A 15,388-nucleotide genomic window follows, 5' to 3' on the forward strand; every position below is an offset into this window, starting at 1 on the left:
GCCCACTCCAGTATTCTTGCCTGGAGAATCCCATGGACAGAGAGGCCTGGTGGACTACAGTCAATGGGGTCACAAAGAGTCGGACACGAGTGAGCGACTAACGCTTTCACTGTTGTCTCAATAAAACTTCAGTGGCCCCTGGGCTCTGTGGATCTATTCTCCACTGTTTAGAACTGAGAAAGCAAAGGCGTGAGTAACTGGCATCCTACTCTAACTTTGAAGAAAACGTTGTGGTACCTATCACCATGCAACTTTCTGACTAGAAAGCTGGGAATTGTTCTACCTCTTCTTTCTAACTCCACCAACTGCTACATTTTTAAAAGATTCACTTCCTAGATATCTCCTTCATCCAGTCATTACTCCACCCACTAGCTCATCAGCTCTCACCTGGACCACGGCAATAGCCTCCTAATAAGCTTTCCTATGTCAGTCCTGTTAACACTCTAAACCCATCTGCAATATTGCTGATCATCTTAAAATACAAATACAAACTTTCCTGCCTCTGCTCACATAGCTTACAGCATAAAGTCCAAACTCCTTAGCATTGCTGACGATGCTGTTGCCCAAGGTCTGGCCAACATTCTATCTGTCACTGTAGCACAAAAGCATCCATAGCCTAAAATGAATATGATCACATTCCACTGAAACCTCATTTATAAAAACTGGCTGCGGCTGGATGAGGCCTGTGGCCCAAAGCTGGTCTGCTCTAACCTAATCCAACACAGCCTCTTCTCCTGCCTCCCCGCCCTTCTCCCAGGCCCCCTCCAGGAAAGGGCTCCAGCCACACCAGCATTGCCCCTGCTCCCCCTAGCCACCTGGCTCTTGTATACCAGTGCCCTCGCTCACAGTCCCCCCTCTGCCAGGAAGGTGATTTAACCCCCTTCCTTTACCTGGTAGAATGGTTCTTGTCCTTCAAAGTCCAGTTTGTTTTTCCACTGATTCTCCCTCAAAGAGCTTCAGTTACCCTTCATCTGTATTTCCTAAAAGCCGGGACATAGATCTCATAATTTTTTAATGTCTTCACAATGACTGACACTTACCAGGAGTCCAATGCTTACAGGAGGTGGAATAAACCAATTAGTATTGAATAAATGTAATTTCAAAAGCTATAGTCTTCATAAGCCCTGGAAAAATTCGAAAGTGCAGTCCCCACAAACGATTCACTATTTATATCATGAAAAGTCTCTAGCACTGAGTTCTGCTTACAGTATACACTTGATTATTAAGATCCATAAAAACAGAGCATCATGAAGTTAAAAGAGACCCTGAAGAATATTAACACAGTGAGACTGTGTCTCTCTGAGCCCTACAGGTGGTTCCAAAGGGAATCCTCAAGGAGAAGGGGGGGACGGTAGAGAGGCAGCTGACTAATTAACTTCTCTTTCCCAGCCCTCTCATCCCAGCCTTAGACAAAACAGCTCTTTGTATCAGTTGCAAAAGGAATCCTACATTAATTTTTAAAAAGTCTATATGATTTAACAGACTACGTCCTGTTTGGAGCCTGCCTCCTAAATCTACACTGTCTCCTGATCTATTCCTGTCCTGTGTGGCCCTATCTCAAGCTTCTCACTGACCGTAGCACCTGTTGCCTGATACTGCTTCTTTGAACCATGCTCTCCTCAACTGACACTCTGTTTAAGTAGGACTATACTCAATCCTTGAATAAAGTCTATTTCCAGCTGCTCTGGATAATAATAATAATAATAATATAATATTCTGGATAATAATCCTGTTCCCAGCTTCACTTATGGCTCCAAAGACTGGCACACAAGGTCAACACTGCATCTCAGAAGAAAACGGAGAAGGACCTGGGGTATCAATGTTTGGTGTTACAGTTGTCACTTCTACTTGAGTTGTTGTGCTATTTATGTGTCCACTTCTCCATTTGACTATAAACTCCTTGAGGTAGGAACTAAATCTTAATAATAAAAGCTACTATTTATTCAATGTTTACTCCAGACACTGGATTAAGTGTACGTGTGTGCATGTCAGTCACCTTGTCATATCCGACCCTTTGCGACCCCATGGACTGTGGCCCACCAGGCCTCTCTGTCCACGGTATTTCCCAGGCAAGAATACTGGAGAGGGCTGCCATTTCCTCCTTCAGCGGATCTTCCCAACCCAGAGATGGAACCCGAGTCTCCTGCACTGCAGGCAGATTCTTTACCATCTGAGCCACCAGGGAAGCCCCTAAGTGTACATACATGCTATATAATATTAAGGCATCATGTTAGGCTCACACATTTTCTGGAATTGGAAGGAGCCTTAGACAGAGATCAACCAGCTCCAAAATTCAAAGCAAAGTGACACAGTAAGTAGCACTCATTCATTAATTCAAGAAACATTTACTGAGAACCTATCCTGCACTGCTGTAAAACATAAGGAGCCTTTGTTTTCATGAAGTATATGTTCCAGTGGATAAACAGGTCGACGGATACACAATATGTTAGATAACAGGAATAAAGCAGAGTAAAGAAGAGAAAAAGGATGCTACTTCACACAGGGCAGTGGAGGAAGGAATCACTGAGGGAACACAGGAGCAGAGGCCTAAAGACCAAATCATGTGGCATCTGGGAGAGAAGTGTTCCAGGTCAAGGGAACACGCGCAAAGGTCCTGAGGTGGGGATATGCCTGGAGGGTGTGAGGAAAGCAAGGAGGCCAGGGCAGCTGGAGCAGAGTGAGAGGAGGGGCGCTTGGGTCGGTAGCGGGGAACAGACCATTTGCCTTTGGGCTGCTGTAAGAAGTCTGATTTGAAGTCAGGAACTCAAGATAATGCACTCCTACAAAAATAAAAAATAAATGACACTTGGCTTTCACAAAAGCAATGTATAATAAACAAAGAAAAACTCACCTGCATGCCTAATCTGAAAACAGAATTCCCAACAAATACTCAGAGCCACTGTTTAACTTAGGGGTAAACACAGTTATCTCTGCTAAATCGCTAGTCATGGCCCAAGCTGTCAGTTTTAGCAAGGTGGACACTGAGGCGCAGCAAGACTAGGCGGTCTGCCCCTCGTGGCTGAACGTGGGCCAGGACACAGGTCTCCTGACGTCCCGTAGGCTGGCTCCCGCTGTTCGTGCACACTCAGTTTGGCTGCTTAGAGGTGTCTTGGTTTACTGCGTGTTGCTTCCCCTGGCCTCTGTAACCTTTATAAATTAATAAAAGAATGAAAGAACTGCCCTCTAGAGGCACCTCCGGACACATTCCCACATGAAGCCTGTCATTACAAACTCCCACAATTCTACTTTTCTATTCCACACGGAGCTGAAGACCAGGCAGGTAATGTGAAAGCAGGTCAGGCACTGTGCTAGGGACTAGAAAGAACATGTGTTAGTTTTGCCTGCCCAGTATCCCTTATTCCCTGATTTTTAGACACAGTATTCCCTTTTTCAAGGTTCTGGTGGGGCAGCTATCACAGCATTCAACCCATCTATTGGCCAAGCCATTACGGGGCTTACCTGATGGCTCAGACACTAAAGAATCTGCCTGCAATGCAGGAGACCTGGGTTCATCCCCTGGGTCAGCAAGATCCCCTGGAGAAGGGAATGGCAACCCACTCCAGTCTTCTTGCTTGAAGAATCCCATGGACAGAGGAGCCTGGTGGGCTACAGTCCATGGGGTCACAAAGAGTCAGACACAACTGAATGCCTTTCTAACGAGGGCTCAGGACCCAAGCAGAACCAACTAGTGCCCTTTTCTGGAGTTTTATGGATAAGAGCTAAAGAAAGAAGCTCCTTCCTATGTTTCCCAGGTATACAAGCTACAACATTCCTCTTTTCCTCAGGTTAGTTTACACGGTGCTGGGTGCTCCGCTGCTCAGTCATGTCTGACTCTTAGTGTGACCCCGTGGACTGTACACCAGGCTCCTCTGTCCATGGGACCTTCCAGGCAAGAACACTGGAGTGGGTTACCATTTCTTCCTCCAGGTAGTTTACAAGAGGTTACCCTTACTTGCAACCAGAACAATTCACACTCATGCAAGCACTTGTACACCTTTTTTCCTTTCATCTGCATAACCACCTTATCAGGTTGCTATGACTCCCTCTATTTTAGAAGTGAGGAAATTGAGGTCAAATAACTTTCCCAAGGTCTTGCAGTAAATAAGAGGCATTCAAATTCAGGTCTTTCTGCTCCAAATCCTATTCAGTATACAGTTATGAATTCACTATTAATTCAGGAAGAAGAAACTCAGCTAAGGAATTTTGGGTTTAAAATTAGAGTGGAAATGTATGTATGGGATGGGAAATAAACAACATTCAACTGGGGTCAAAGGACCTGGCTTCTTCCTCTGGGTCTGTCCTTTGACTTCATTAATTATTACTCTGGGCAAGGCATTTTACTTACCTGAGTATTAGTTTGCCCATCTACAAAATGAGAAGCCTGAACAACACGAACTTCAGGTCCTTTTAAGTACTACAAGTAAAAAAAGTCCAAGGTTCTGCTTTAGGCATACAGATTCTATTTTTACTATTAATATATATTAGACAGGACGTCAGTAAATTTCAACTTGAATGTCAGATGCAACAACTGGTAACAGCTCCCTGAGGCAGTGTTGCACGGGATTCTGAGCAACAGGGATCTGCTGGGAAATTAACACCAGCTTCCACGGTCCCAGGGAGGGAGAGAGAGGAAGAGCTGCACGCTTGCCACACATCTGCCATCGCGGATAGTTTCACCTCAACAGAGGAAAGCTGCTGTCTCCTCTAGCGATGCTATTAGCACCTTCACAGGATTTTCAGACTCCTTTATGAATTGATTTGGTTCCCCTTTGCAAGCAAAGAATGAAAGTACAAGAGAGGTAAGTGGTGTAAGGAATAAAGTTTCATAACACTGATGAAATATGTCTAAATGGACTATCTGGGATCAGGGTAGGGGGTGAAGAGGAACAATAATAATCATTATGGCTCTTTACAATATGTACAAAGTCTCATAAGATCCTAATAATTAGCTTGCCAGTTAAGTAGGGTATTATCATGCCCATTTTATAGAAAGGGGATGTGAGACACAGGTAACAGGACTTGCTCCAGTCACCCACTTCTAAGTGGCAGACTGGAATCCAGTTCTTCTAAATTCAAGACCCAGTTTCTACTCCCAAGATCTCCATTAATCCCACAGTCCAAGTGAGTTACCGAGTCAAGCTCCCATTGCCAAGAGCCATAATTACCACTGTTTGGAGTTGTTCAGCTATGAAAAATTCCTCCTCTCAGAATTTGAAATGCCATTACTAATCTGTAATTCAACCAGTAGACACACATTGAGTATAAATAAGTTGAGCATAAAGTTACCTAGCTTCACACCTTTGTGCACATTCTTCTCTTAGCCTCAGAGGCCCTTCTCCACCCTGTCTGCACTGGAACCAACTACTCTTCCTACAAGATTTGTTTCAGGCATCATCTCCTCCATAAAGCCTTTCTTGGACCTGAGGTTTAACTGAACACACTCTCCTTTGTGTCCCACATGATATCTACAAGGCTTTGTGACATTTCTTTTGGTAATATGTCTGCTCACCATTCCTTTTAAATCACATTATTCTAACACAATGGTGGTCAGAAAGTAGGCATTTAATAGATGCTTCCTGATGGACTCAATATATACATCTGGACCAACTTTCCTTTCAAGGCTTGAATATCCTTTGCAAATTGCCACTCACTAATTTGGGCATACATATATTCATTGAAAAATGTGACTGTCTACAAAGTACCAGACACTGCATGCACTGTGCATCAAACAGAAGTGGATTTACCATGAAGTTTAAGCCTCAGGGCCCCTCCCTTGCACCTCCCAACGCTCTGAACCTTTTATTGTGATTTTGTATTTTTATTTCTTAAAGAAGACAGACAGAACTGTATAAGCTTCAAGCTCCACAAAAACTAGATCCATCTTTGGTGGCAAGGATACAAGAGTGAACCTGGCAAACTTTCTCTCGCCCCTTACAGAGTTTCCAGTGTAGCAGGGAAGACAGACAACCATTTGTTCATTCATTCCTTCAACAAACATTTACTAAGCAATGTTACGAGTCAGGCTTTCGGGATTTTGCGGTGAAGTCAACACTGTTCCGGCCCTTAAGGAGTAGGTCACTGCTCCTCTGAACGAAAGTCGGCTGTGTTCAGGAAAGAGAAAGGAGTTTAGATGACTGGAATAGAGCATGCTTGTGAAAGATCACCCTAAACTAGCCGGTTCCTAGCCTGAGTCCTGATCTATTGCGAGAAGCAAGGGGAAGTGAGGGATCAGTTGAACGCGACCTGCGATCTCAAGGCGGGGCAGGGAAGGGGAAGGCGATGAGACGAGTAAACCAAAGAAGAAAACACACCGCGGTCAGTGCTGCGACAGGAAAGCAGAGGACTATGGGGGAAGCCTCGCCGGCGTTCAGGTCTGCAGTGACGGCGAAATCACTACCTCACGAAGCAGCCCATGAACTTGACAGAATTCCGAGTTCCCAACATGTGTTCCCATGCTTCAACCCAAAGTGAAGTGAAGCCGCTCAGTCATGTCCGACGCTTTGCGAACCCCATGGACTTTAGCCTACCAGGCTCGCTCCTCCGTCCATGGGGTTCCAGGCAAGAGTGCTGGAGTGGGTTGCCATTTTCCTTTCTCCAGGGGATCTTCCCGACTCAGGGATCGAACCTGGGTCCTCCCGCAATGTGGGCAGACGCTTCATCGTCTGAGCCACCAGGGAAGACCCAAGGCTGTTCGTTTCCCATGACAGCCGTCAGCTCTCTGGGAGCAACTCTCCCGCCCCCCTCCTCATACCACCTTCCCCAGGCTCTTCTTTGACACACTGCTCTACCCGACACAGACAGTCCGGTTTGGGGTCCGCGCCCCCCGCTCTCCAGCCCGCGTTTCCATAGCAACCAGCTCACCACTTCGCGCGCTCGGCTGGAGAAGTCGCCCTTGGGCCTGGGGCTCCGGCGAAACAGCTCGTCGCGGCTGCCTTCCACCCCGCCGCCCACCGCCACTCCCAGTGCTTTGTTGCGCGTCTTCACGGTCTTGACGCTGGCCCTGAACAGCAATGTGATGTCCACCGCCATGGCGACCCGCATCCACTCTTGCCCCACCAGGTCGGCCCACGTCAGCAGCCGGCGACCGCGGCGCGACGACCCGGCGGTGGGAGGACCGTTCCGGGGTCCGCACCCCTCCGCCCGACAACAGCGACGCGAGAAAAACAGTTCCGACTCACGCGGGGCTGCCGCGGAGAGAGGAGAAAGGTTCCGGCCTCCGACAGCGGACGTGGACCGGTTCCCTCCGCGACGCTCACACCAGAGCCAGTTTCTCCTCCCGGCAAACCTCGGCGAACTTGGCTGCGCGAGGAAAGGTCCCGGAGTCCCGAGCTCCTCGAGCCCGCTTGCGGCGTGTAGGAGCTAGGGGATCGGGAAGCTGGATCCCTTCTCGTGGCTCCGGGCATTGCCTGAGCCCGGCCGCGCGGGTTACCGGAGGACAGGAGGCGACCCAGCCTGACCCAGACCTCATCGACCCACCTTGTGCGGGACCGAAGCACATGGATGGTGACCACCTGGGTGCAGTAAGTGGTAGGGCAGATCAGGTGTGCCGAGCACAGAGCTAGAGGCCTTTCTTTTCCAGTCTTCACCCACCTGATCTGTAAAGTGAAGCCAGCACCTTCCTCAGTGTTACTGTGAAAGTTTAGCGAGATAACACGTGCAGTGTTTTGGCATTGCTTGACTCCTCAAGACCAATGACAGTTACCTTTATTAATAACATTATTTCTATCATTCTTGTTGATAATTACGGTGGGGAAAGCTCTAGAGAGGAGGCATCACTCTAGAGAGAAGGCATCACTCTAGAGAGAAGGCATCACTCTAGAGAGAAAGCAGATTTGAAGAATGAGTAGGAATTTATGAGTTGTAGACAAAGACAGAAGAGTTTGGCTGGTTTCTGTTCATCCTCATGTATGCTTTTTAAATATACCGTCTTAAGTCTTAGTTATTTAAGTCGACTGCAGGTTAGCCAATAAGTTCTTTCTACAGTTTGGTTCAAGGTTCAGATTTAATTCAAGGTCTCTTTGGTTTCATCGTTTGTTTTTTTTGAGAAGATGCGCAACTGGAATATGTATTAAAATGTGGTTGTCATAGTGGTAGGCAAAATAAAAATTATTTTCATACCAAGATATTATTTGTCTTTTAGCTCTTATTCTTGCATGAACTGTGCACAATTGGCTTTCCCAGAGGCTGGGTTGCTTGTGATGTTGCAAAACACTGCGCAGAACAGCTGTCTTCTATTAAGTCAAACTTTAAAAGAGATTTGCAAAAATATAAAACAATTCTCACTAAGTTGTTTTGGTAATATATTTGTTTCACCAAAAAAATACCACTTGTGTTAGGATGTAATGCATTCTTTGTTTTTAACTGAATGAATATTTGAAAGTTTTGTTTTCATTTCTAATACGGTAGGTATCTATAGCTAAAACCTACACTGACACAAGTAGTTTTAGAGCCCTTAGAAATTTTTTTAAGAGTGTGAAGCATTGCTGAGACCAAAAGTTTAAGGCCCACTGTGTTAAATAAGTTTATCACAAATAGATATCAAGAAAGTACATAAGTACCTGAAAGGAAGAGGGAAAATAGTATTTGAAACCCACTTCAGCCCTCCTGTATGACAAAAATAAATTTTCACATGGCTTTCTTCTACCAACAGAGTAAGGGAGAGAAATTGAGAACGAAATTACAAAGTCTCTACGAATGATTCCATCTCACAGAAATGTCCCTTTGTTTTATCGAGACACTGAGTCTCTGGCTTCTGTGAAGGTAAGCCTGGGGCAGAGTAGAAGGAAAGAAGAGTTAAAGCACCCTGCATAATAAAATGAACAGGATTGAATTAAGAGTAAGAGGGAGGAACTAGAACCCAGGGAAGGGGCCAGAAGAGGACAGAGTAGCCCATTGTGTAGGGTTTTCTAGTGGAAGGGAGCTGAACTACAGCAAGCCTTCAGGGAGTAAGTAGTGTGTTGGGGTTGGGTTTTTTGGTAAAAAGTTCTGCAGAAAAGTCTTAAGTTTTTTGTCTGCATCTGCAAAGAGCAAAGGAGATTATGGAGATGAGACCCAAGTGAGCTCAAAACATCAGGCTCTAAAGCCACAAGTGACCACAAGCACATCAAATTCCTAGAAAAGTTACAAAGATCTTGAGGAAGTCGCACAGACCATGGAATGAAAGATGTTGCATTTTTATTATCTTATTTTACTCTTCTAACCTCAAAAAGCAAGGTCACTTCAGTTGACCACGGACTAATAACTATTCAAAACCTCCTAAAGCCGAGAGGAGATGTGGATAAAAAGGAAGAACAGAAGCATAGTGGAAGTGTATTACAAACTGCTGAGTTTGAAATGGTACCTAAATTATGTTTCATTTGTAACAATGCTTCATTCATTAGACTAGGCTCTCTTCTCTTGAAAAACAATGAGGCATATTGAAATTCTTGAAGATAATCAATAGTTCCCTGTAACAGCACCCTCCATACAATTAGGATAGATGAAAGCAGCTTGGAATCATTTGGGGACTCTCATAAAAGTCATTAAATGCAGCCTCTGCCAAAAGGAGGGTAATTTGGCCCATCTAGATACCCAAATCATGACAGAACTGTGCTGTGAGTGAGAAATAGACTTGCTGTCAGCCACTGAGGCTTTGTCATTGTTGCATCCTTTATAGAGATGTTGGTTTTCTTGCCCTACCACCCTAGTAAGCAGGCATTACTGCTGTATGGAGGGTGCTCAATGCCTGGAAATATAAACCCCTACAAAGCAGTACAGAGAGACCAGTTTTCTGTGTCCATGAATCATAGACTTGCCACAGTTTCTATTAATATATAAATAGTAACTGGAGACTGTCTGTTTTATTGTTCAGTCATATTCTTGGTTCCTCTGAGGGAAGGATTATAGCTCTTGTCCTACTGATGACTAACGTGATCGGGTAATTCCTTTTAGCTGTGAAAAGTGACGTGTGTTGGTTCTGGGCAGCAAATTTAAGAGTTAACGTGACATACCGTAGCTGGGTCATGAGCCTGCGTCCCTGAGTAAAGATGACGCGGAGCACAGCCAACCAAGGACGTGTGGTCTCAGTGAGAAGTAAACCTTTGCTCTTGTTGTCCATGGAGATGTGTGGTTGTTTGTTACTGTAGCATAATTATCTTATCCTAACTGATTCAGCCTATATCCAGATATCTTGTAAAATAGTCTGTAGGGTGCATTCATCACTTACCATCGTTACAGTGTTATCTTTCAGTAGGTAGAGGAGAGAGAGGAAGGACCTGTTAGGTTATACCTAGATCTAACCAATAGGACATGAGTTTGAGTAGGCCCTGGGAGTTGGTAATGGACAGGGAAACCTGGCATGCTGCAGTCCATGGGATCGTAAAGAGTCGGACACAACTGAGCGACTGAACTGAACCAATAGGAAAGATCTGATTAGAGGATTAGAGTGACAAACCCCGGAAGGCTGCCCATGCCATGGTGGAATTCACAATGCCAAGAGGAGAGAACTTGGAGAATGTGTGTTTTTACTTTAGGATGTGGACCTAAAGAAATTCATCAAAAAATATTTTTTCTCAGGGACTCTAAAAAGGACCATGACTCTAGGTATGGGAAGCTCAAAGAATAAACTTTTGTTCCTAAGAGGGAACCTAGCTAAAGAAGTCAGGATGATGGAGAAACTGGAACCCTTGTACACTGTTGGTCAGTGTGCAGAATGGTATAGTCACTATGGAAAACAATACGGAGTTTTCTCACAACATTAGAAACAGAACTACCGTATAATCCAACAATTCTAATTTTGGATATTTAGCTGAAAGATTTGAAATTGGGATATCAAAGAGATAGTTATACTTCCATGCTCATAGCAGCACTATTCACAAGTGCTCAGACATGGAAACAATCTAAATATCCATTAATAAATGAGTGGGTTCAAAAAAGAAACCTGGTATATACATACAGTGAGATATTATCTGGCCTTAAAAGGAAATCCTGCAATATACAACAACACAGATTAAATTTGAAGACACTATGCGAAGTGAAAGAGGCCATTCACAGAAGGATAAATACTTCATTATTGCACTTATATGAAGTATCTAAAATAATCAAGGGCTTCTCTGATGGCTCAGATGGTAAAAGAATATGCCTGCCAATTCAGAAGACATGGGCTCGATCTCTTGGTCAAAAAGATCCCCTGGAAGAGGAAATGGCTACCCACTCCACTATTCTTGCCTGGAAAATCCCATGGGCAGAGGAGACTGGTGTGCTGCAGTCCATGGAGTCACAAAGAGTTGGACATGACTTAGTGACTAAACAAGAATAACAACATGGTCAAACCCATAGGAGGAGAGAAAAGAATAGTGGCTGCCAGGGGCTGGGCAAGGGGGGTTGCTAATTAACAGGTATAAAATTTTAGATACACAAGAGAAATAGGTTTCTGAGAACTGCATCACTTTTCTTACAACCCATCATTTGACACCAGCTCTGCTCCTCCCTCTTCTGTGTTTAAGAACTCTAGTAATTATATTGGGCTCACCCAGTAGTCTGAGATAATCTCCGTATCTGGAGGCCAGCTGATTAACAACCTCAATTCCATCTGCAACCTCCATTCCGCCTTACCAAGTACTCACACTTTCCAGGGATTAAGGCTTGGACATCCTTGGCGGGCTATAATTCTGCCTACCGCAGGGCTTCCTGGTGGCTCAGATGGTAAAGGATCTGCCTGCAATGCAAGAGACCTGGGTTCAATCCCTAGGTAGGAAGGATCCCCTGGAGAAGGAAATAGCAGCCCACTCCAGTATTCTTGCCGTGGGGAAGCCCATGAACAGGGGAGCCTGGTGGGCTAGTCCGCAGGGTCACAGAGTCGGACACGACCGAGTGGCTAATAAGCGCGCATTCGCAGAGCGGGGGGGGGGGGTTCACTCCAACAGGAAAGAGAGCTGATTGTGAGCTGAGGAGACGCCTCTTTCTGTCTTCCTGGATGAACAGAGAGATCCACCTCTTCTTTTTCCATTTCTGGAACAATGTTTCTAGCCCTGTTCCTGTAATACTCCAAGGGACTACAGAAACAAGAAAAACAGAATCTCTGCCCTTAATGGCTCTAATCTAACAGGAGGCTTTTAGGTGTCTGAAGTACCAAGATTTCCTCTGAAATCTTGTTGCCCCTTTTGCCTCTTTTAAGGAAAGCGTCTCACTTTGCTTAATCCATTTCAGAGGCTACGACTTGCAACAATGTAATCAACAGCTACCAAAGTTCAAGCCCTCTCTCTCCCCTCTCCCCCACAGGGTTGTATGGTGGTGCCACTTCCTCCCAGTTCTCCCTCCCTCCACCCCAGGAGTTTCATAAATCACTTCATAAAAACTCATTTACTGGTTTTCCCCACATAATGGCAGAAATAAACTGCTCGGTACACACTTGGAAGCTCCTTCCAGAAAACTCGCGCATCATGTTGTTGGCGTGGCATCTTGGTTTCCAACCTGAGTTTCCACCGCCTTTGCTTTTCTGACAGTATCTTCTGTAATTAACATGACTGAATCCTCCACATTTTATTGAGTTGGACGGCAAATCACAGAGTAAATGCTTTCCCTTGCACTTTAAAAGGATTTAATAGGAAAATATTTTTCTTACATCCTGTTTCAAGGGGAAAATGTGATTTTAGGGGACATTTTATAGTTCACAACAGGATATTGAAGGGCATTTGGTTTTGCTTAGTCTATTATGACTGTGTTTCTCCAGCATGAAATGGTGTTTTTTGTGATTATTTAGGTAAGTCTGATTAAGGTAGGTAGATAGCCATAGATTTATGGGAATTTAGGATAGAAAAGGGGCTCAAATACCATCCAGGCCATTCCCCTCATAATTCAGATGAGAAAACAAGTGACTTGTCCAAGGTCACACATTGAGTTACTGGGAAAAATAAAATTCAGTTCTTTATCTCTCAACCCAAACCAGCTTTGTGGAGGGGGTGGAGTTGGAGGTGGAAGAAAAAGAGAGGCATTTATACAAAGGGACCCATGTGTTTCTATCCTTATATGTATCATATAAGTGCTTCTGTTTTTGGAATTGGGGCGATTAGTAAGTGTGGATTTGTGTGTGTTATATCCATCCATCCATTCAGGGAGATTCCAAACACATTTTCAGTGTCTACTCAATAAGTGGCAGCGTGCTGGGTACTGAAAAGATAAAAACAAAGCTGAAGTCTCTACCTACTGTTGTTGTTTAGTCACCAAGTTGTGTCCGACTTTCTGCGACCCCATGGACTGCAGCACGCCAGGCTTTCCTGTCCTTCACTATCTCTCAGAGTTTGTCCAAACTCATGTCAGCGATGCCATTCAACCATCTCATCCTCTGTTGCCCCTTCTCCTCCTGCCCTCAGTCTTTCCCAGCATTAGGGTCTTTTCCAAAGAATTGACTCAGCATCAGGTGGCCAAAGTATTGGAGCTTCAGCATCAGTCCTTCCAATTAATATTCAGGGTTTATTTCTTTTGGGATCAACTGGTTGAATTTCCTTGCTGTCCAAGGGATTCTCAAGAGTCTTCTCCAGCACCACAATTTGAAAGCATCAATTCTTTGGCGCTCAGCCAAAGTCCAAGCCTGCCATATGTGTATGACTACTGGAAAAACTGTGGCTTTGACTATACAGATCTTTATAATTAAATGTAGTAACTGCAATAACAGAGTTCATTGTTTTAAACGACATGTCTAAAGAATGAAATTCTCCAGGGTCAGGAGAAGATCAGCATGAGTGAGAAAGGGGACTCAGCTCCAGGAATAGAGCAGTAGAGAAGATATTCTTATGGTCCTCTTTTCTGGCTGTTTCAGTCATCCCAGTCTTGATGAGACTCTTTAGAGCAGAAAATAGATCTTAGCCTGGCACTGTGGCAAGAGTCCAGGCTCTGAGTCTTACACTTTCATGTTCAAATCCCAGCCACTTATTAGTAGTGAGATCTTTAGAAGTTATTTCTTCTTCTGTGAAATAAAGATAAAAATATCCAACAGAATTATTGCACAAGAGTCGTGTCCAACTCTTTGTGACCCCAAGGACTATAGCCCACTAGGCTCCTCTGTCCATGGGATTCTCCAGGCAGGAATACTGGAGTGGGTTGCCATGCCCTTCTCCAGGGGGTCTTCCTGAGCAGGAGTCAAACCCAGGTCTCCTGCACTGCAGGCAGATTCTTTACCATCTGAGCCACCAGGGAAGCCCAACTGATCTATATGAAATGTATAAGGCAACACCTGGCACAAAGCTAGGAATAAAAGTACAGCCATTATGGCAATAAGGTGGTTGAGGATTAGATTTCATGGCTTGTGGGGTCGGCGCAACTGGAGGTGGTGGCAAGTTTTCTTCTAGTATTGGAAGGAGCCTTGGTTTACTTTCCAGTCTCTGCATCACCCAGCTAATGGGCATGGTTGAAGGTTGAGTAAAGGCTGAGACAGTACCTCGGATCAGTTTTGGGATTAAAGGAAGCACTCAGAAAGTAATTGGACACCGTGGTTTGGGTCAGTCTCAGAGAATGTTTCTGGGAGTTCGCGACTATTTATTCTGGAGAAGAGAAGACTTAGGGGATGGATGAAGTAAAGGTCCTCAGGAACATGAACCAATGGATGGAGAGCAGCTGTTCCCTATTTCTGTTTTGGACAGAGTGAGAGGAAATGAGCTTACACTGAAGCATGAGGGACTTAGGCTAAACGTCAAGAAGTATTTCCTGGCTGTGGGTGTTGTTGGACTTGGGAATGAGTTACCAAGGTGTTTAATATCAGGACAGTGTCTCTTCCGGCCACAGATTTTTACACGTGGGAACATTGGCTCCACATAGGAATGGCTATACTCTCAAGCTCTTTCCAAACTGAGGAGTCCATGTCACTCACAGAATCCTTTAACACAAGAACAGGAGTCTCAGCCAACCTGAAACCACTGTCCTAGACCTCAGCCTATCCTAAGAAACAGTTGTGATACAGGCGGAGTGATCACCTCCAGCAATCTGCCGCTTTGACATTCCAGAAATACCACAATTGCTTATGTAGGCTACTCCAGCGACCAAACACCTCCCCTCTCTGAAATTTATTAAGAAATTCTCTGTAGGGCTTCTTTCACCAAAAGTGCATTTAATAAAGCTTGGAATTTCCTCACAACACATTTATTCCTGATGATGTATTTTTAGGTCTCCATTATTACTTGTCTTCACCTTTCTTTGCTTTGTAGGCATAAGGCAGGCCAACCCAGCAGGATTCCAAAAGTTATCAATAACCAGGAATGGGCCACACTGCTGGAACTCTCCCCATACCCAACTAGGATAGCCAAGTTTCTCACTGTTAATTTAGGAAGCCTTTAAGTCAGCCACTGGTTTTAATAATAGCCCATTAAAAGGGCAGGCAAATTAAAGCTCCAAGTTAAAATTTGAACATGAAAGTCTC

The 15,388-nt window shown here is 44.7% G+C and overlaps 1 protein-coding gene and 1 long non-coding RNA gene across 21 annotated transcripts in view; one reads left to right on the forward strand and one right to left on the reverse strand.

The window, feature by feature from the left end:
* Positions 1 to 7,072, reverse strand: part of STX18 (syntaxin 18) — a 109,709-nt gene extending 102,637 nt beyond the window's left edge. For 5 of the 19 annotated variants that reach the window (XM_081492132.1, XM_081492939.1, XM_081493189.1 and 2 more), the window contains exon 1: positions 6,862 to 7,072. In XM_081492132.1, coding sequence (XP_081348258.1) covers positions 6,862 to 7,041 — 180 coding nt within the window. In that variant the 5' untranslated portion in view covers positions 7,042 to 7,072. Of the gene's footprint in view, positions 1 to 890; positions 981 to 2,851; positions 3,148 to 4,345; positions 4,415 to 5,286; positions 6,102 to 6,754 lie in introns of those variants that run through there. The other 14 variants (XM_081493445.1, XM_081493113.1, XM_081493718.1 and 11 more) reach the window with 12 other exon arrangements.
* A 152-nt stretch (positions 7,073 to 7,224) lies between these two features.
* LOC145507516 (uncharacterized) lies at positions 7,225 to 10,099 on the forward strand. Of its 2 annotated transcripts, none has more exons than XR_014054914.1 (3): positions 7,225 to 7,520; positions 8,651 to 8,760; positions 9,210 to 10,099. It is a non-coding gene; the product is annotated as an uncharacterized LOC145507516 (long non-coding RNA). The 2 variants fall into 2 exon arrangements; XR_014054924.1 differs by having other exon boundaries at positions 9,214 to 9,362.
* Positions 10,100 to 15,388: the final 5,289 nt, after the last annotated feature.

Source organism: Giraffa tippelskirchi, chromosome 1 (genome assembly GCF_054371585.1).
Source record: "Giraffa tippelskirchi isolate mGirTip1 chromosome 1, T2T-mGirTip1v1.2.pri, whole genome shotgun sequence".
Lineage (NCBI taxonomy): Eukaryota > Metazoa > Chordata > Mammalia > Artiodactyla > Giraffidae > Giraffa > Giraffa tippelskirchi.